At 32.1% G+C, this 20163-nt stretch overlaps 6 protein-coding genes across 6 annotated transcripts; 3 read left to right on the top strand and 3 right to left on the bottom strand.

Moving 5' to 3' along the window:
• Positions 1-1404: 1404 nt before the first annotated feature.
• Positions 1405-3152, bottom strand: T069G_10123 (cytochrome p450 domain-containing protein; the record flags this gene model as incomplete). Its single annotated transcript, XM_056177333.1, has 4 exons — positions 1405-1509; positions 1582-2355; positions 2415-2786; positions 2850-3152. The coding sequence occupies 4 exons, from the start codon at positions 3150-3152 to the stop codon at positions 1405-1407; spliced, it is 1554 nt and encodes a 517-aa protein (XP_056025811.1).
• A 688-nt stretch (positions 3153-3840) lies between these two features.
• On the top strand, positions 3841-4935 carry T069G_10122 (fumarylacetoacetate (FAA) hydrolase family domain-containing protein; the record flags this gene model as incomplete). The annotated part of the gene is made up of 4 exons (XM_056177332.1): positions 3841-4117; positions 4194-4327; positions 4388-4754; positions 4823-4935. The coding sequence occupies 4 exons, from the start codon at positions 3841-3843 to the stop codon at positions 4933-4935; spliced, it is 891 nt and encodes a 296-aa protein (XP_056025810.1).
• Positions 4936-13201: 8266 nt separating this feature from the next.
• On the bottom strand, positions 13202-14285 carry T069G_10121 (cupin domain-containing protein; the record flags this gene model as incomplete). The annotated part of the gene is made up of 3 exons (XM_056177331.1): positions 13202-13625; positions 13683-13998; positions 14060-14285. The coding sequence occupies 3 exons, from the start codon at positions 14283-14285 to the stop codon at positions 13202-13204; spliced, it is 966 nt and encodes a 321-aa protein (XP_056025809.1).
• Positions 14286-14910: 625 nt separating this feature from the next.
• Positions 14911-16410, top strand: T069G_10120 (lyase domain-containing protein; the record flags this gene model as incomplete). Its single annotated transcript, XM_056177330.1, has 2 exons — positions 14911-15750; positions 15829-16410. The coding sequence occupies 2 exons, from the start codon at positions 14911-14913 to the stop codon at positions 16408-16410; spliced, it is 1422 nt and encodes a 473-aa protein (XP_056025808.1).
• Positions 16411-16753: 343 nt separating this feature from the next.
• On the top strand, positions 16754-17446 carry T069G_10119 (uncharacterized protein; the record flags this gene model as incomplete). Its single annotated transcript, XM_056177329.1, has 1 exon — positions 16754-17446. One exon carries the CDS (start codon positions 16754-16756, stop codon positions 17444-17446), a length of 693 nt encoding a protein of 230 aa, XP_056025807.1.
• A 213-nt stretch (positions 17447-17659) lies between these two features.
• T069G_10118 (lyase domain-containing protein) lies at positions 17660-19376 on the bottom strand (the record flags this gene model as incomplete). The annotated part of the gene is made up of 5 exons (XM_056177328.1): positions 17660-17849; positions 17907-18924; positions 18997-19115; positions 19206-19243; positions 19320-19376. The coding sequence occupies 5 exons, from the start codon at positions 19374-19376 to the stop codon at positions 17660-17662; spliced, it is 1422 nt and encodes a 473-aa protein (XP_056025806.1).
• Between the last annotated feature and the right edge of the window lie 787 nt (positions 19377-20163).

Here is a 20163-nt window from a genome sequence, read left to right as displayed (position 1 = left end):
TATTGTAACCTTAAAGAAGGGGTCTCATCTGTATTAATACAATATTGGTACACACATTGTGTACCGCAATCTACTTCTGCCAATTGCACACTTTGTATTATGGTTATTGAGCGTTCATTTTAGGCTAATGTTACATACAGCATGATGCTTCTGATCATCCGATGGCAGGTGTCTTCTCATCTGCCAAGCAGAATCACGCCGCCAGTTTCGTCCAGAAAGGCTTCACAATCATCGGGTAAAGCCGTGAGACAAAGATGTCCAATTCTTCATCTCACTTATAAGATCGAGTAGCAAAGCCATCTTTGGCTCTATTTAATGAATCGATTTCCGTTTTACAAAGTGTGAGTTTAATAAATGTGATCTCGTTTAGATCTCCGGCAGCCGTTGAAATGAGAGGGGGGAAAAGATTGAATCACATCTTCTTAAGAGGTACTCCGTACTCCGCACCGGATTATAAGAAGCCTTATTACCAATCCTCTGCCACATAATAAATGCAAAAGAATGTTCAAGGTGTTTTTTCCTTTTTAGAAAATTTGAACATCAAAAGATTCCAAGTAACCTTTAGTCGTAAGAATATTGTCCACCATTCCTCTAAAGTAGCTACCCTAGGCCAAGGAATAGACAGAACACAATGACCCACGGTAGTCATTGCCAGGTAAACATTAGTATCAGCCATTGTGGCTTGTTGTGCATTTTTCTACAAACTCGATATAATCTCTTCCTCTTATTCCTGTATTGACTTCTTGTAGCTGCACAAGTGTGCGCTCAATCGCGATTTCGAGCAGGAGAGTCGCTGTTGTAATCATGGATCGGCAAGTTGAAGTAGCGAGGTGGTCCCGCCATTTCACACTGTAGTGGCTCTGACGCGGTAGAATGATCTTTTGAGACATCTCAACGGAAATCTTTCGGTGTCAGCAAAATATAGCTTATAGATAAAAATCAAGATGGTATTGATGTATGCCCTTTTACAATTGCTACTGTAAACATGCATGAGATTTCTATTTTTGTATGATGGCCGGTTGATTGTCCATGATGCTTAGTACTCCATGTGTCAGCTCATCTTAACGTACTCTACTGTTGTTGCTAGAGTTTCCCTACTGGTCTAGTCTTCTCATTTGCGCTAGACACAGGCGGTGCTGCCAAGGTCGCTCTCCGCTATTAGAAAGTTCTTCTTCAGAAGCAGCCCACCTATGGTCACTCTGTTGGTTCCATGATCCATTTCCAAAACTGAAACGTAAAATAGAACTCGATAATGCTAATTCTGGGTATACTTCGCGCTCTGCCCGTCACAACTTGACGAAAGTCCACTCTACAACCCGAGAGAATTGAAAAAGACAAAGAAAAATACTCCTCAACCAACAAAGGCAAGAGGGAGGGAGGGAAAAACTTTTCTTCAAACTAAATCTAGTGTTTCTTTTGCCGTAAACTGATCCGGACATCAAAATGTGAGGGCTTTACAAACGTAGCATTTTTTATTTTCCAATCTTGCTTTGGATCATTTAGCGTGATCTGATACTCTGTTAGATTTATACGTCACATCAAAACTCTCAATACCACGCTTCATCAACCTGAAAATCTTACCTCAAATGTCTTCAAGATAGATGGTACCACCTTGTAAATTTCCAAAGTGCTGATATTCTTGCCAATGCACGTACGTGCGCCCTGCCCGAAGTGGAACAGAGTTGAATTCATGGCTTTCACTCGTTGGTCGTCTTCCAGCCACCTCTCAGGTCTGTAAACGTCAACATCTTCGCCAAAGATACCTTTGTTCTTGTGAATGACCCAGGCATTACACGATACGATTGTCCCTCCAGGAATGAACTCTCCACATATCGTACTGCCATTGGGAGGCACCACGCGTTCCATATCAAATGCAGGTGCCGGATGCATCCGAAACGCTTCCTTAACACACGCATCAAGATATATAAGCTTATTCGCGTCTGCAAATTTCACTGAAGAGAAGGGTTCGTCAGAATCATCAGAGGGCAACTCCTTGTCGATCTCTTCTAATAACTTGGACAGGCATCGGGGGTTTTTGAGTAAGTAGTAGAAGACCGCACTCAGCGAGATTGCGGTGGTTTCTGAGCCAGCAAAGATCATGGAGAGCGCCATAGCCAAGACTTCTTTATCACCCACAATATTAGGGTGAAGTTCCTTTGCATTTAAAAACTTGGATAGCAAGTCTGGCACGCCATTTGTGTCGCTCGGCTTGCAATCTGAGTCTGTCCGTTGTCTCATTGCTTTTACCGCGAAGGGAACAGCTGGAAAAGTGTCGTCATATAAGCCGTGGCGGCTGAGCCACATAAAGAAGGGATTTTTCCAGAATATCTTGTCTAGAATAGGCATTTGGCCCACCTAATAAAACTTGATGTTAGCAGTCAAGAAGATCCAGTTGTCAGAGTTGAGTCACATACTTGAACAAGATAGCTCATATACTTATCTAGATATGCAATAATGTCATCAACGTCTTGACCAGATTCCAAGAACCCATGTCTTGAGCTATAAGTCAATTCTCCGATGACATCAAAGGCATAATATTGTAGCCAAGTCGGAAAGTCAATGACGCCTTCGATGCCCTGTTTACCGGCAAATCGTTTATTCAACTGCCTTAGAAAGAGATGAACTGTAGTGTCGACCAAAGGTTCATATTGAACCAATGTACTGAGGGCAAACGCATTATTCACACATCGCCGAAGCTGAGCGTGAAATGATTCATTAAGATTTGAGAATAGAGAAGGAAGCGGCGTTCCTTTGGACACACTTGCAGCTACCCAATAGAACTCAGACTGATAATACGCATGATGTCAGAAATTGAAATATATAAATAGTAACTTAACCCTAACACAGACCTTGACATATCCTCTGTTTATACTGTATATGTCTTTTAATGCCTCTGGATTTGCGAATGACAGTTTCTGCGGCCCAGCTCGAACAATATCGCCATACTTGGCATGAAGAGCAACAGACGGTATCTCATCTCTATGGTCTCTGGTGTACCGATATCGCCAGTAGTCTGTAAAAGATGCGAGTAACGGCCCTCTGTACTTGTTAAATCCGTGCCGATAGCGGATATGCAAACACCATCCTAGGATGATGAAGGGTATTGCGTAGAGGAATTTCTCTTTCAACAATATGACAATATCTTGGAGCATGTTTAAGTCTCTATAGTGGAATAGATAATCACAAAAGAGTTGTACAAGCTTCAATCCGTTTGCAGAGATTGCTTTGCAGAAGATAGATTGCATGTTTATATAATCCTATTTGATCGGGTGCGGCCGAGAATAGATATCGATGGAGCATGGGGGTTAGTTCATCAACTGTTCCCTCTGCTGTGCGGGAGCGGCACGCCGGCCAACTGATCAACTGATCATCGCACATTGTACGAGCCAGACAGCGCACATGTTCTTTGCTGTTACATCGCTAGCAGGGTATTTGCAGAAACGAGTACGTAAACAATCTAAAAATGTGACTTTTCATAAAAGAATTATTGGCCGACCAATGTTGAACCGGCGCGATGTGGGATTTCTCCGCAAACACAGCTGCCTTGATAACGAAAACTCGGACCCGGGCCCGACCTCCGAGGTTTTGATCTCTCTGCCTTAATCAGTGATGATCAACCAACAAGCGAATTTCGGCAAAGGTAATGGCTACGGATTACAAATATGATGAAAAAATTTAGATTCGGTAGATTAAGATGGGAGTGCTTTCTCAATGGAAAGTATTAAGCAACCAGGCGGGCAAAATATACATATCTTGAACTATCCACCGATGCAATTCAACTGCCTGTGCACATAATTTTGTTGTCTTGTATACAATATTCCAGCGTCCACACCAAGAAAAATGGCAGGTTCATTTCCATGGTCGCATCTAATCCGGTTTGAGAAGAACGGGATCATCTATTATGGCAATGCTGTGTTCGCGCCTGGTCAAGTCCCAGGCCAGATTACACAGCTTGCAAAATCTGGAGAGCTTCAAGCTCAAGTTATCAAAGGAGATCCACTTTCCCCAGATGCAACATTGACAACTGAGTATCTTCAAGTGGAAAAATTGCTTTGTCCATTAACACATGATCAAGTGCCCATTATTCGCTGTGTGGGTTTAAATTACATGCAGCACAGTAAGTTTTTACGAGTACCGTTGCCTTGATCGTGCGGTAGTATTAAATACTGATTGTTTGAGTTATACCCCGACAGTCAAAGAAGGCGGGCGGACTCCTCCTCCGTATCCATCGTTATTCATCAAACCCAACACATGCCTGGCAGCTTTTGATGCTGATATAAAAATTCCTTTCATTGCCCAGGAAACGTTGGACTATGAAGGAGAATTGGTTAGTCAATTGACGCCTAAGTAGGGCCACTTTACCAATTTATTGACACGTCTTATGTAGACAATCGTTATCGGAAAAGATGCTATTGATGTTCCTGAAGAAAGAGCATTGGACTACATCGCCGGTTATATGGCATCAAACGACATCTCATGTCGTATTTGGCAAAGAGATCCCAAATATGCCGGCAACGTCCCTCAATGGTGCTTTTCTAAAGGATTTGATTCATTTGCTCCCATTGGACCAATGATCGTCTCGCCAACAGTTCTTGGAGCGGCAGATAACCAAACCCTCGAGACTACTGTCAATCATGATTTGCGGCAAGACTCAAATACATCTGACCTTCTTTTCGGTGTACGTCGGATTGTGAGCTTTTTGAGTCAAGGCACCACACTGAAAAAAGGATCACTTATCATGACTGGAACTCCAAGTATGCGTTTTAAATTCTGCCCTAACATTTATATCAGTAACCACTTTTCACTAATGATCATTACATAGGCGGTGTTGCATTGGGTATGAAGCCGGTGCCTATTTATCTGAAGGACGGAGATGTGGTAAAAGTGGAAATTGGTGGCTTGGGAATAATGGAAAACAAAATGGTTTTTGCATGAACAATCTCGGTTACTATTTCGAAGCCTAGACAGTTAGCAAACCAATGGTGCAACATTATAAATTCACTGGTAGCTATGAATCATTAGTCCAAATGTTGGACGATGTTTGCATGCTCGTTACTGCACGCCCCGGCGAATCCACTTAAGTTCATCTCATCTGGGGATGCCTCGTGTCGTCGTACCTTGTTTGAAGTTTCTACGTAACATTAAAGTGCAAGCTATTACTATAAACTAAGAACAACGGTGAGATAAACATAAAATGGCCATCGGGAAGATGGTATAGCTGTCTTGATATTTTTGTCTCAAGACGATGTCATGACAACTTTGACTTCAAAAAACATAACCAGTCACTAGTTTCATTTTAGTGATACATTGCATGAATTTTAAAGTATTGAAGTAACAGTAAAGTGTCACGACCCGACTCTTAAGGTTGCGACAATGGGCCAACAGGTTGGCCGGAACCGGATTAACTATTGGCCGATGGACTAATAGTATACTTGCTTAACTCTCTTAACGAGCTATATAAGCAGTATCTTGTTTAGCTTGTTAAATAAGCTTTATAAGCTTAGAACCAACTGGGTATATAAGTTTACTTTATATTACTTATTAAAATACTTAAATAACTAGTTATTATTAATATAATAGTATTTAAACTAAATATTTAAATACTTTATTTTATAAGCTAGTAATAGATTTACTTATTTACTAACTTAACTGCTTTATTAATATAAACTATAAAACTATTCTAAGGTTTATCCCTTAGGAATAGTTAACCTATAGTACTTATAGGACCTAGTTTATTATATAATAATAACTCTTATTTAAATAGTTACCTTAGACCTATAGGTAATAAAACCTTAAGAACTTAATAGCTTATAAGTTTTAAAGTTTTAAATAATAATATAAATTATAAAAGTAAAACTTTAAGTAATTATAATATTAATAATATTAAAATATAAAATAACTTTAAAGGAAATACTAAAGATATTAAAATAGTATTATAACTATTAGCTAATATAGCGGAAGCTAAATAATAGTTTTTAATACTTAAGGAACTTATAAAATAGTTATACTAAATTATTATAACCTAAGTAATTACTATAATAATACTTTAAAAATAATAACCTATAGTTAACTTAGCTCCTATAGTATAATAATAAAAACCTAGAGAAATTATTAAACTAATATTATTAAATAAGTTTAAAGAAAATTTTAAGTAAATTTAGAAATTCTTTACTAATATAAGAAATTACTTTAGCTATTTTTTAATTATTATAGTTAATAATATTATAAAAATTTAAACTATAGGAAGCTGCTTAGTTAAAATTATAAAAAATTAGTTTAAACTATACCTTAGGGATTTTAAATAAACTTAAACTTTTAAAAAATAATATATACTTAATTTATTTAATAAATATAAAATATTTAAAAAACAACTTAAGAAATTATATAAAAAAATTAATAAATTTAAGGAAGCTAAAAATATATTTTTTTAAATTAAATAAAAAAAACCTTATATAAAATATACTACTGCTTTTATATACTTAGTTACTAAGACTAACTTAAATAATAAAGTATAATATATATTTTACTACTAAAGATTTAATTTAAATATTAAAAATAAACTTTTTAAAATTAAAAAAAAACTTTTTAAAATTAAAAAAAAACTTAATACTCTTAATAAACTTATAGAAAAAGCTACTTATATTAATAAACAATAGTTCTAATAATATTAAAAACGTAAGTGAAAAGGTAATTTTTAAAAAATAATTTTAAAATACTTTTACTTTAGTAATAATATTAATTAAAAAAAAAAAAAAAACTTTATAATATATAATAATAAAAAACTAAGACTTATAAACTTTAGTATTATTAAGGTATAATATAAGAATGTTAAGTATTATAATTATAAAAAAAAAGGATATATAAAAAAATACTACTAAGTTTTTAAAAAAAATAATAATAAAAAGTTTACGCTTATTTTAAAACCTAAGGAAAACTAAATTATCAATACTATATAACCCTTAGTAAAGTATAAGTTATTATACTTTTTAATATATTATAATAATAAATACTAAACTTACTTTAGTAATAAATAAAAATTAAAATAGTACTTTAAAAAATTAAAAAATACTTTAAATATATTTAAAAAAATTACTTAAAAAGAAATAGTAGAAATTAAATAATAATATATTAAACTTATAAAACTTAAGAAATAAGTAGAAAAATATAAAAAGTAAAGTAACTTATATAATACCCTTAGTATCTTTTTAAAAGCTTATTAAATACTTAATAAAATTTCTATTATAGTAATATATTACTTATAAAATAATAGGATTATATAATAAAAAAACCTTAATAAATAAAAAAAAGCTTTAATATAGAATAATAATATAGGATATATTAACTTTAATATTAGTAAATTATACCTAAATTATAAATTATAAAAACCTTAGGGATTTAAATATCCCTGTAAATAAGAACCTTTAAATAAAAAAAATAATAAAAGTAAAGATAAAATAACTTATAATAAAAGTAAAAGAATTTATAAATATAGTTTCTATAAAAATAATAAAAAATACTAATGTTAAATTAATACTTTTTTTAATATATACTTTTTTATAAAATATAAAAATTAAAAATTACTTTTTTTTAACTTAACTAAATAATTAATACTATCCTTAAATAAGCTATATAAGACCTATAGATTTTATAAACTTTATAATAATTAATATTATATATATAACTTTAAAAATAAACTTAGTAGTTTTTTAAATACTATATTACTAAGAAGCCTTATATTATAAAACCTTTATAAATAATAAAAAAGAATTCTTAGAATTAATATAACTTATATTTATAATAAAATCTAGGTAATAGGAAAAGAGTTTTAATAATACTTTAATAATAAAAATACTTTATACCCTAAGCCTAAATTATAAAAAATAGCCTTTTACTATATTAATAATATATAGCTTATAAACTAATATAATAAAATTAATATTATAAATTATAAGCTTTTATTATATAAATAATATATTATACTTAAACTTAGGGAATAGTATAAAGATTATAAACCTATAGAATATAAATAAAAAGAATTTACCCTTTATAATAAAAATAATTATATAAAATATTAGATTTAATATTATATACTTATATATATTATAAAAAATATAACTAAATAAGGTTTTAACTTTAAAAAATATATTAATAAATATAATATTAATACTAAAATACTAAGGATTAGCTAAAAGGATTTTTAAAAATATTATAAGTTTATTAATAAGTATATTCTAAAACTTAAATATATTTAATATAAATACTATAATATTTAAACTTATAAACTAAGCTGGATTACTTTAGAACTAAATAATATTAAAACTAACTTTAATAATAAAAAATAAAATAGTAATAACCTTTAGAATAATAATAATTACTATAATAATACTAATAATATAATTTACTATAATTTAAATATTATTTTAGGAGGAAAAAAACTATAAAAATTCCTAATACTAGGATTTTTAAATAAAAAACCTATTACTATTTATATAAACTTTAAAGCTATAATAAGTTATATTATACTTTAATTAATAAATTACTTATAGTTAATTAACTATAAAAAAAAGAAATTATATATTTTTATAAATATTAAAAAATAACTATTTATTTATAATAAAAAAATTATTAATTATAAAATTAATTACTTTAAAATTTAGTTTAGTAAAATTAAAAATATATTTAAATTTAATATTATAAATATTATAAAATATAATATACTTTTAGAATATAATTAATTAAAATTACGTAACTTTAATATTAATTAAAAGAAAGATTATATAAAATAATAACCTTACGCTTAATTAATTAATATATTAGTAAAACTATAACTAAATTAGGAGAATTAATAAAATACTATAATATTTTTAATAATAGAATTAGTAACCTTTATATTATATAAAAAAATAGAAAAATATATAAAAAATAGAAAAGTTATAAAGTAAGTATAATTTATAAAGTTAAAGAAGCTCCTAAAAACTATTAAATATATTAAAAAACTAAAGAAAAAATAACTTAGATTTTTTAACTTAATTATATAAAAGGTTAAAGAATTATATTACTAAAACTAAATATTAAAATACTTAAAGAATATATTAATAAATTTTTAATATATATTAATCTTTAATAAAAAATTAAATACTAAACTACTAAAATATAGTTAATAAAATTATAAAATTAAATTTATAAATAATAAAGTATTAATATTTAATAAAATCTATAACCTAAGTACTATTAAACTTAAAATACTTAATAAATAAATTAAGAATTAGTTAAAAAAAGGCTATATTAAACTTTTTAAATTTTTAGTAAAATATTTAATTATATTTATATTTAAAAAAAATAGTAAACTTTAATTTATTATAAATTATTAATAATTAAATATAATAATTAAAAAAAAATATTATACTACTACTTTTAATTTTAGAAATTAAAAACTAATTTATAAAAGCTAAGATTTTTATTTTATTAAACCTTAAAAAAGTATATAACTTTATTTATATTAAAAAAGGTAATAAATAGAAAACTACTTTTTATATAAAATATAAACTTTATAAATACTAAGTAATATTCTTTAAATTAATAAATACCCTAGTATTTTTTTAAAAAATAATTAACTATATATTATAAGACTATATAAATTATTTTATTATTATATACTTTAATAATATTTTTATTTACTTTAAAAACTTAAAAAAATATAAAAAATATATTAAAAAAGTATTATAAATATTTTAAAATAATAAACTTTTAGTAAAACCTAAGAAATATAATTTTTATATATAAAAAGTTATATTTTTAAAATATATTATTACCTTAAAAAAAATCTAAATAAATTTAAAAAAACTTAAGGTAATTAATAATTAGGAATTACTTAAGAATATTAAGTAAGTATAAAGCTTTTTAAAATTTACTAATTATTATTAATACTTTATTAAAGACTTTTTAAAAATTACTATATTATTTATAAACTTAATTAAAAAAAATATTAAATTTAAACTTATATAAAATACTTTAATAACCTTTAACTACCTTAAATAAGCTTTTATAAATATACTAGTATTTATAATATTTAATTTAAATAAACTTATTATTATTAAAACTAATACTTTAAACTTTATAATTAGTAAAGTATTTAGCTAACTTAATAATATTAATAAAAAGAAACTTAAGCCTATAGCTTATTTTTCTAAGAAACTATATAAATTAGAACTTAGGTATTTTATTTATAATAAAAAATTTTTAACTATATATTAAATACTTAGTAAGTAATATTAAAAATATTATTATAAAGGAAGTTAATTTTTAATAATAATCTTTATAAACTATTAAAATATTATTTACTTTATAATAATATAAGAACTATTTTATAAATAAGTTAAATATTATAAGTAACTTTTTAAATTTAAGTTTATTATTAAATATTATAGTAAATTAAATAATAAATAAGTTAATATATTTAATAAATATTTAAATTATTTTTAAAAAATTTTAGAAGTTAAAGCTTAAATACTAAAGAAAAACTAATATAATAACTTAGTAATTTAATTAATTAATACCTTATATTAAATTAAAATAAATAATTTAATTATTAATAATATTAAGGAATATATAAAAAACTAGGAAAATAAATAATACTTAGAAAGTATTTTTATAAATACTAAATACTTAATATTAAATAGATTTATCTAAGTATTAGAAAAATTATAAAATAAAGTAGTAAAATTAATTTATATATATAAACTTAATAAATACTATAAAATTAGAAAAACTATATAATAAATTAAATAATACTTTAAATTTAATAATATTAAAATATAAATATAAAAAGTTATACTAAAATATATAATATATAAATAAACTAAAAGCTTTAAATATAAACTATATAAATAACTATAATTACTACTTATACTATAGTAACTATAGGAATTAATTTTATTTAATTTAATTACTAAGCTATTTTTTTAAAAAAAACTAATTATAAAAGTACTTTATAATAGTATTTTTATAATAGTTAATAAACTTACGAAAATAGCTTATTTTATATTATTTAAAAAAGCTAGTAATATAAAAAAATTAACTTATATAATAATAAAATATATTATAAATAATTATAAACTATTAAAAAATATAATCTTTAATAAAGGAAATATATTTATATTTAAATTTTAGAAAATACTTATAGTTAAATTAAAAATAAATTATAAAGTTAGTATAGCTTATTATTTATAAATAAATAAATAAATAAAAAAAATTAACTAAATAATTAAAACTTATTTATATTATTACATTAACTTTAAATAAAATAACTAAGTAGAATTACTCTTTATTATATAACTTATATATAATAGTATAGAATTAAAATTAATTAGGAAATTACTATTTTTTTTAAACTATAGATTTAAACCTAAAGCTTACTAACTACTAAAGTAAGGGGAAAATATTAAAAAAGTTATAATTAAAGTAGAAAATATAATTAAATTATATAATAAATTATAATAATAACTTAAATTTATTTAATAAAAAATAATTAAATATATAAATAAATATAAAATTAAAGAACTAACTTTATAAAAAGAGAATATAATTTAGCTTTATTAATATATATAAAAAAATAAATAAGTAAATATTAAAATAAATAAGCTAAGTAATAAACTTAACTTTAAGAAACTTAAACTTTATAAAATTTTAAAAAAAATCAGATATAAATTATAAACTTAAACTTCTAAAATAATAAAAAAAATAAGGAAAATATATATATTTAATTTTTTATATTTCTTTATTAAAAAAAGTATAAATTAATAAAGAAATTAAAAAATTTATTTAAAATAAAATTATTATTAAAGGGGAAAAAGAGAAATATAAAGTAAAAAATATTAATATAATAAAAATAAAAAAAAATAGTAAATAATTTTATAAAGTATAATAAAAAAAAAAAAAAAAAAAAGAAAAAATATAAAAATTTATTAAGTATTTTAAAAACTTAATAATACTAGTGGAAAAACTTTATTAAAGCCTAAAGATTACGCTAACTTAAAATTTATTATTAATATCTTTAAATAATTCTTTAATTTTAAAAAAGTAAAAATAACTTTAGAAAAACCCTTTACTAACTATATTATAATAGCTTAATAAATAACCTTCGCTTTCTTATACTTAACTTTATTTAACTTCTTTAAGTTATTAATACTTTATATAATAGTATATATTATTTTCTAATACTACTATTTTTTCTTTTTATAAAGGTATTTAACCTTTATATTAATTAAATAAAAATATTTAAGCTTTTACTTATACTTTTCCTTAGCTACTTTAATTTTTATTTTTAACTTAATATATTAAGTAGCTACTTTATAAAATTATATAAAAAAAAGTTATTTAATATTATAAAGGGACTTTTAATTAATAATATAAGCTAAATAATAAAAGGATTTACTTTTTAAAAAGAAATACTTTATACTTAAAGATTTATAAATAAAATATTTATTTATTTTAACTAAGTAAAATAAAATAAATAAGTAAAAATTACTATATTATATATATTTATTAATCTTTAGCCCCTTAGATTTAGTAAATATTATAATAGTAATTACTTAGAAATTATAAATAAAAAAAAAATAAAGATAAAAATTTATAAAGTAAAAAAAAAGTAGGTTACTTATACTAAATTAAGTAAGGTCTTAAGGATAAAACTAATAAAAGGGGGGATATTATATTATAACCTAACTTTTAAAGTTATAATAATAAGCTAATAGGTTAGCTAAAACTAAATTAACTATTAGCTAATAAACTAATAATAGTATACTTACTTAACTTTTTTAATAAGTTATATAAGTAGTATTTTATTTAGCTTATTAAATAAGCTTTATAAACCTAAAATTAACTAGGTATATAAGTTTACTTTATATTATTTATTAAAATACTTAAATAGCTAGTTATTATTAATATAATAGTATTTAAACTAAATATTTAGATACTTTATTTTATAAGCTAGTAATAGATTTACCTATCTACCGACCTAACCGCTCCGCTAACATAAACTATAGAACCATTCTAAGGTTTGTCCCTTGGGAACAGCTAACCTATAGTGCCTATAGGACCCGGTTCGTTACATAAAGCATATTGAAGAAAATTCATTGAACACTATGTATAGGGCGGGTTATTACCTACTGCCCAGGTCGTGCTATTCAGCAACAAACACCGCCTAAGACTGTGTGCTGTCGAGAAGATACATGTCCAAGGTCTCAAGAAGCGGTTTATCAGTCAATATAAATAAATATGCATCTCCTCCAGAGGTAGCAACATCATGAGTTATATGACTCCATGCAGGTACAGCAAAGGTATCACCTTTGGACCAAACAACTGTTTCACCATTGTTTCGATCGTTCCCAAGAATTGTTGTCTTGCCATGTCCCTCTATGACATGGAAGATAAAGGAGCATGTGTTACGCTTGGGACTAATTTTTGATCCCTTGTTTATGCGAAGAGCCATAGCACCGATGGTAAAAGAGATGTGTCCGCCTGTTGCAACATCATGATATTCCTCCAAGGAGAAGTTTGCGGATGAAGCATCTAGCTTTGCTTTCATCTGAGCCCAAGGGAACCGGAGAGGGCTATCCGCTACAGGCCTGAGCCGTTATCAGCATTGACAATGGAATACACGCTGCCAAACAGAACAAACTTACTTGCTTGGATAGCTCGGTTCTGTGTAAGGTTCAGCAAAGTGAACCGGTAATTTATGATAGAGAGGCAAATCGAGCCCATCAAGCCAGATCATAGGCGCATCACCCTCATGACCATGGTCATGCCATTGCCACTTAGGTGTAAGTATCAGATCACCCGGTTCCATATAGACCTTATTGCCGCCAACAGCAGTGAAGGCACCAGAGCCTTCAATGATGAATCGAATGGCAAAAGATCGATGCCTATGAGCAGGAGCAACCTCGCCAGGGTTGATCAACTGCAGTCCGGCATAGAGTGTGTCTGTCGTAAATGGTGCAGCTTTATGAATGGTCAGAAGCCATTATACGACAGACCAAATCTCATGAATAAGAATATTTACCAAGCTTGGGATTGACGAGCATTAGAACTCGCCGTTCAGCTTTCTCAGCTGGAACAGTTCTACCAGCCTCAAGTAGCAGGGGGCGAATGTCATCGTATTTCCAAATTGATGGCACCGCTCGAGGACTCGGTAGTGGCTTCACCATAGAATGCATGACGGTCCACAGCGGTTCCGCATTTTGACTAGGCAGTTTTGAGAGGAAGTTTTGATCAGTTGAGTTAGACATCGCTGCTTTCCGTTATTGATCGTTAATGTTGGAGATTTGCGGATTATCGCTTTGTTTCAGAATGACGGTCAGAGCTTGAATGCTATCGAACCTCTTCTTATTAATCAATTATTTCATCACGGATTTGCTACCGGAGGGCGAGATACCTTCGTCATATAACCGTTCCTAAGGATACACCTTTGCCTGGTATCGAACAAGTCGAATTCGCATCGTTTTCTCGGGTAGCTCCCGACCTCTTGGTTTGTTTCAAGGCCTCACGTCTTACAACGATCCATTTTCTTGACAGCGGGAAGTACGGAACATTTCCTAGTGCATACTTTTCGGAGCAGAAAGCCGAGTTTATTACTAAGAAAATCAGCAGCGACAATAAGCATGCCGACAATTAGTTCCGCTTGAATGCCGAGAAAGTTACCACGGAACACATCATCCGAAAAAGTGAAACATAGGGCTTCTACAGTGTCATCTAATAGCAAAGGCTAGATGTATGCAGTGTTATCACCATAAAAAAAATGAAGAGCAAAGGTAAAGCTTGATGTGTCTGAGAAACTAATTTCGAGACAACTTTACCGGAAATTTGCGGCTTTACGATTTTTCCTTCCGTAGGAAACTCAGCTGCACCAGCACAATGTCTATCCCGTTTCAACAGCAAGGCACAATGACTGATTCGTTCAATATCAGTGCCGTCGACTCAAACATGTATAGAACAATCTTTGGCGACGATGCCATGCGTTCCATAATGTGTGATACGGCCTTCGAAGAGCGCATGGTTCAAGTTGAGATATTGCTCGCTCGTATACAGGCCAATTTAGGTACTATCCCTAAGCAAGCAGCTCAAGATATTGCCAATGACTGCAATGCCGCTAAATTGGATCGTGGACGGCTCCAACAGGAAACTGAATTAGTTGGCCTTCCTGTCTGGGGGCTCGTACGTCAACTCAGTGCCATGGTGAGAGATGAAACGAGCGCTCGGTACCTACACGGAGGGCTCAATACGCATGATGTGATGGATCTAGCCCGCTCTTTACAGATGAAAGATGCGCTGGAGCTCATTTGTAGTCGATTAGACACCATACGAAATCGCCTAGTGGCGCTCACTCATCAGTATCGGAAGACGCCCATGGTTGCGCGAACTCATCTGCAGCATGCTCTCCCGTCAACGTTTGGCTATCGTACCGCCATATGGCTGACATCGTTAGATCGACATGCAGAGCGACTGCAGCAGATCAAACCTCGTCTTCTCTTAGCCCAGGTCGGTGGTGCTTCAGGATCCCTAGCGTCTTTGGGTGGTATTGTCGCAGACTCCACAGAACGTGAACCGGAAGGATTGAGGCTTGTAAGGGCTATTTCTGAAGAATTTGGTCTTTATCAACCAAATATGCCGTGGCACGCTGCAAGAGATGGGCTCGCAGAGGTAGTTTCCCTATTGGCATTGATAGGCGGTTCTCTCGCCAAAATTGCACTCGATGTATGTGGCAAGTATAATTGAGGATTTAACTCTGCGAGAACTTATTAAAATTGGAGCATCATGGCTAATGTCCACTAGATCGTCCTGCTGCAAATCCCTGAAGTCGGTGAAGTGGCCGAACCTTTCGTGGCGCACAGAGGCGCTTCTTCCACCATGCCGCACAAGAATAATCCTGTTCTGAGTGAGGCCATTCTAGCACTTAGCAAGATGTTGCGTCAAGAAGCTGGGCTGGCCCTCGATGCTGTTCCGTCTGACTTTGAACGAGCGGGATCAGGAGCATGGCAGCTTGAATGGGCAGCTCTCCCACAAAGTTTCACCTATTGCTCAGCGGCACTAAAACATACGGAAGAAGTTTTGACAGGCCTCCGAGTAGACAAGAATCGGATGCTACATAATCTGAACTTGTCACGCGGGCTGGTAGCAGCAGAGCACGTAGTTGTGGCACTTTACGAGAAGTATGGTCGAGCACGCTCGCACGATATTGTATATGAGTGCTGTCGTCAAGCTGTACAGAAGAACCAGGACTTGAGCAGCACACTGAAGCAACGAGAAGATGTAACAATTTGCCTTTCTGATGCTGAGATAGATTGGTATTGTGATCCGGCCAATTATCTAGGCTTAACAACGAGATTTATTGATATAGCATTGGCGGGAAGATGACTTGCACGTCGTTGCTGGTAGAGGTATTCTAGCTACTTGATGTCGACTGGTACTATTGTATCATGCAAATACATAAACTTACACATATAATGACGCCGAGCAGTGAATAAAATTTGTCTGTCGAGTCGGGGTTTTGGCCGACTGGAACTCGGGCCTCCGCCGAGCTATCTAATTGACAATGCAATTGCGAATGTGTGGCGTTTGCTTACATTCTTGCCAAAGATTTTGTATATATATTTATCTCATTCGACAATTATGTTTATTTCCTACTGAATCGATATTATTTTGTATCTCAAATCTATGCCGAAACCACGGATTGTTATACTTCCATACGTCAATCAACATGTCCCCAGCATTAGAACCGCGGTTCATCTTGTATACTTACTTCCGCTCAACAAGCACCGCTCGCGTTCGAACAGCAGCAATATTGCGAGATATTCCACTTCAATTCAGATACATCGCGATTCCTAAGTCAGAGCATTTGACAGAGTCATATGAGAGCATTAATCCGAACCTCACTGTCCCTACGCTTGTCATCCAGAACGCTGAGACCGAAGTCCATATACGGCAGTCTATTGCAATCCTGGAATATTTTGAAGAAAGCAAGGCAGGAAATACAAACATTCAGCTTATGCCTCCTGCTGAGGATATTGCGGGCCGAGCTCATGTACGAGAGCTAGTACAGCTCATTGCTTGCGATATTCAGCCGCCTACCAATCAACGTATTCTCAAAAGAGTACGCGCCATTGGAGGATCCGCTGAGGATTGGGCTTATGACATCATGAATGCCGGTTTGAAAGCTTTTGAAAGCATGGCCGCTCCTCTGGCTGGCACGTACTCATACGGCAATTCCTTGACTTTGGCCGATGTTGTGCTGGCTCCAGCTATTGTGAATGCTCTTCGATATGGGGTAGATATCGAACAGTATCCTACTATTAAACGGATTTACAACAAAGTAATGGAACTAGATGCCTTCAAGTTGGCTGACTGGCGACATCAGGAGGATACACCAGTGGAATTCCAGCAGGTTTCTTAAATATGTACTTTCAGACTGCAGAACAGATCCTAAGGTGATTTATGGGAGGTATCACAAAGCAGAGTAGATATTTTAGCGACAATAGATGATCACATGGCTATTTATTCATGTCCTCCTGCAGATATAGACGTCAACAAGTGCTATTAAATCTGCTGCATCATCAACTCTTGATGATGCCTTACAACGTCGGGTCTAGATATCTTGTTCAAAACTTTACATGGCAACCTTTGCCGGGAATACCATTGCTTCTGGGCGTACAGTTTCATCAAACATCTCTCCAGAGATCATCCGAAGCTCAATAACGCTTTCACGAAGCGTGATACCTTTTTCGTGGGCGTATTTGGCCACTTTAGACGCAGAATCATACCCAATGACGGGACTTAGAGCCGTTACCAACATCAAGCTAAATAAATCACCCAAAGTTACTAAGATCCAACATGAATTGGTATGATGGGAATACCTTTTCTGAAGCGTGGCTTGTATCGCTGCCTGATCCGCTTCGAGGCCCAAAAGCAAATTCTTTCGAAAGCTGTTCATACCATCGCTGAGAAGCCGGATAGAATGAAGGACACTGCTTACGATAAGAGGCTTGAAAGCATTGAGTTGGAATTGGCCGCTCATGCCACCCACAGTGATAGCAGTATGATTGCCCATCACTCTCGCGCAGATCATAGTCAGCGCTTCACACTGTGTGGGATTAACTTTGCCTGGCATGAAAGATGATCCAGGTTCATTAGCTGGAAGTCTGAGTTCTCCTAGGCCACATCGTGGGCCGCTACCCTCAAAGCGAATGTCCTGGGCTATTTTGAAGAGCGCACAGGCAAGAACGTTGAGAGCACCAGAGGTGCTGACAATGGCGTCATTTGCAGAAATGGCCTCAAATTTATTTGCTGCAGTCTTGAAACCAAGGCCAGTCTTACGACTCATAACTTCAGCAAAGTGCTCTGCGAAGCCTTCGTATGTATTGAGGCCAGTTCCCACGGCAGTACCACCCATTGCAAGTTCAAGGAGATCGGGCATAGTGGCTTCAATTCGAGAAGTACATTTCTCAATCTGCGTTGCGAAGCCCGAAAACTCCTGCCCAAGCGAGAGCGGTACGGCATCCTGGAGGTGGGTACGTCCAATTTTAATAATCTCATTGAACTGATGGCATTTGCTTTTTGAAGCCTGTCCAAACTCGCGAAGTGAAGGCAAAAGCCTTTCATTGAGATCCAGGACGGTGGCAACGTTCATAACCGTGGCGAATGAGTCATTAGAGGAACCTGAAAGGTTCACATGGTCATTCGGATGCACGGGTGACTTGGAGCCGAGTTTTCCACCCAGAATCTCGATGGCTCGATTTGAAATGACCTCGTTTGCATTCATATTGGTTTGCGTACCTGAGCCAGTTTGCCAAACAACCAAGGGGAAGTGATCGACCAAGGATAATGACGAAACTTCGGCGGCAGCTTGCATGATGGCCTGCCCTATGTGGCTATCTGATATAAATACGTTAATCTATGAGCTATTTTATGGAAGAAATTGGTTCAAATGAGAGTAAATTGCTCTACCAATGGCTTTGTGCGCTACATTGACTTCTGCAGCGGCGCCTTTGAGCAACCCATAAGCTCTAATGACGGTAGCCGGCATGCGATCTTGCGGTTGATTGATGTCAAAATTCTTGAGTGATCTATAAAGCTCAGTTAATAAATAATGTGCATCAGGTTTTGGTTACTGCCATGTAGATTGTCGATCGTAAATAGGCACTTGACACCCTTACCTCTGCGTTTGAGCACCCCAGTAGCGGTCCGATGGCACCTGTTGTCAATGGTTGTTTGATGAGTATGCAAATTGGCTACGTAGTATCATGCGGTATCTTCAAGAGAAGACTCACCTCGATCTCCCCGAAGGCGTCTGTCTCACACCGAGTGACAAGCTTGGGCTGGGACATGATTTTTTCCACTATTGATGCGGTGTAATATTTGAATCGAGATTTGGAACACAATCATGGAAAGAGTAGTATGTAATAAATGTAATCATCCTTTACTATTTGACTTAAGTAAATGCTCACCTCCTACAAGTATCTGCGACCCATTCTAGTAAAGCATTCAACAACCGAATTAGAGCCCGAACATTTCACAGATTTTAGTACACGGCCCGTACGGGAAAAAAATCAACAACTTAGCTACAACTATTATGGTGTGGACTACGTTTACCGTGACATTATACTCATAGCCAGCCATCCGGAATATGACACTAAAAAGTTCGGGAGCGCCCCGAGTTTTAATGGCCCCAACCAGGTGAGGCATTGCAGGTTAGATGGAAAAATGTGGAGAGAGTTCGGCGAAGCAGCCGAGCTTCCTTTCCAAATCCAAGTTCATTGGACACCCTGTTATCAGCCATGCCAGAGTGATGTCAAATCAATTTATACCCATTGCCATGATCTATTTATGTTTTGGACTTAAAACATCTCCATATCGCTGGAAGGTAGTTATGCGGCGTTTTGAGTAGATACATATAATTTCCTTACAACATGCCCCAGCAAAGGCTGCAAGATATTAATTCTTCTACTCCTTCAGCCTGACCTGGAGTTGGATAATATTGCGCAGAGTAACTCAATAAAGGAATTGCAATATTCAGCAAAACAATTACTTAGCTATAGTCTAACTGGAATGTTAAATGTGTATACGCTTTACTTGTCTCGTATAGCAAAGAAGGACGATCTATACCCAACGGAT

The sequence above is a fragment of the Trichoderma breve genome, chromosome 6, assembly GCF_028502605.1.
Source record: "Trichoderma breve strain T069 chromosome 6, whole genome shotgun sequence".
NCBI classification, from domain to species: Eukaryota; Fungi; Ascomycota; class Sordariomycetes; order Hypocreales; family Hypocreaceae; genus Trichoderma; species Trichoderma breve.
This window is presented reverse-complemented; position numbering and strand designations above follow the sequence as displayed.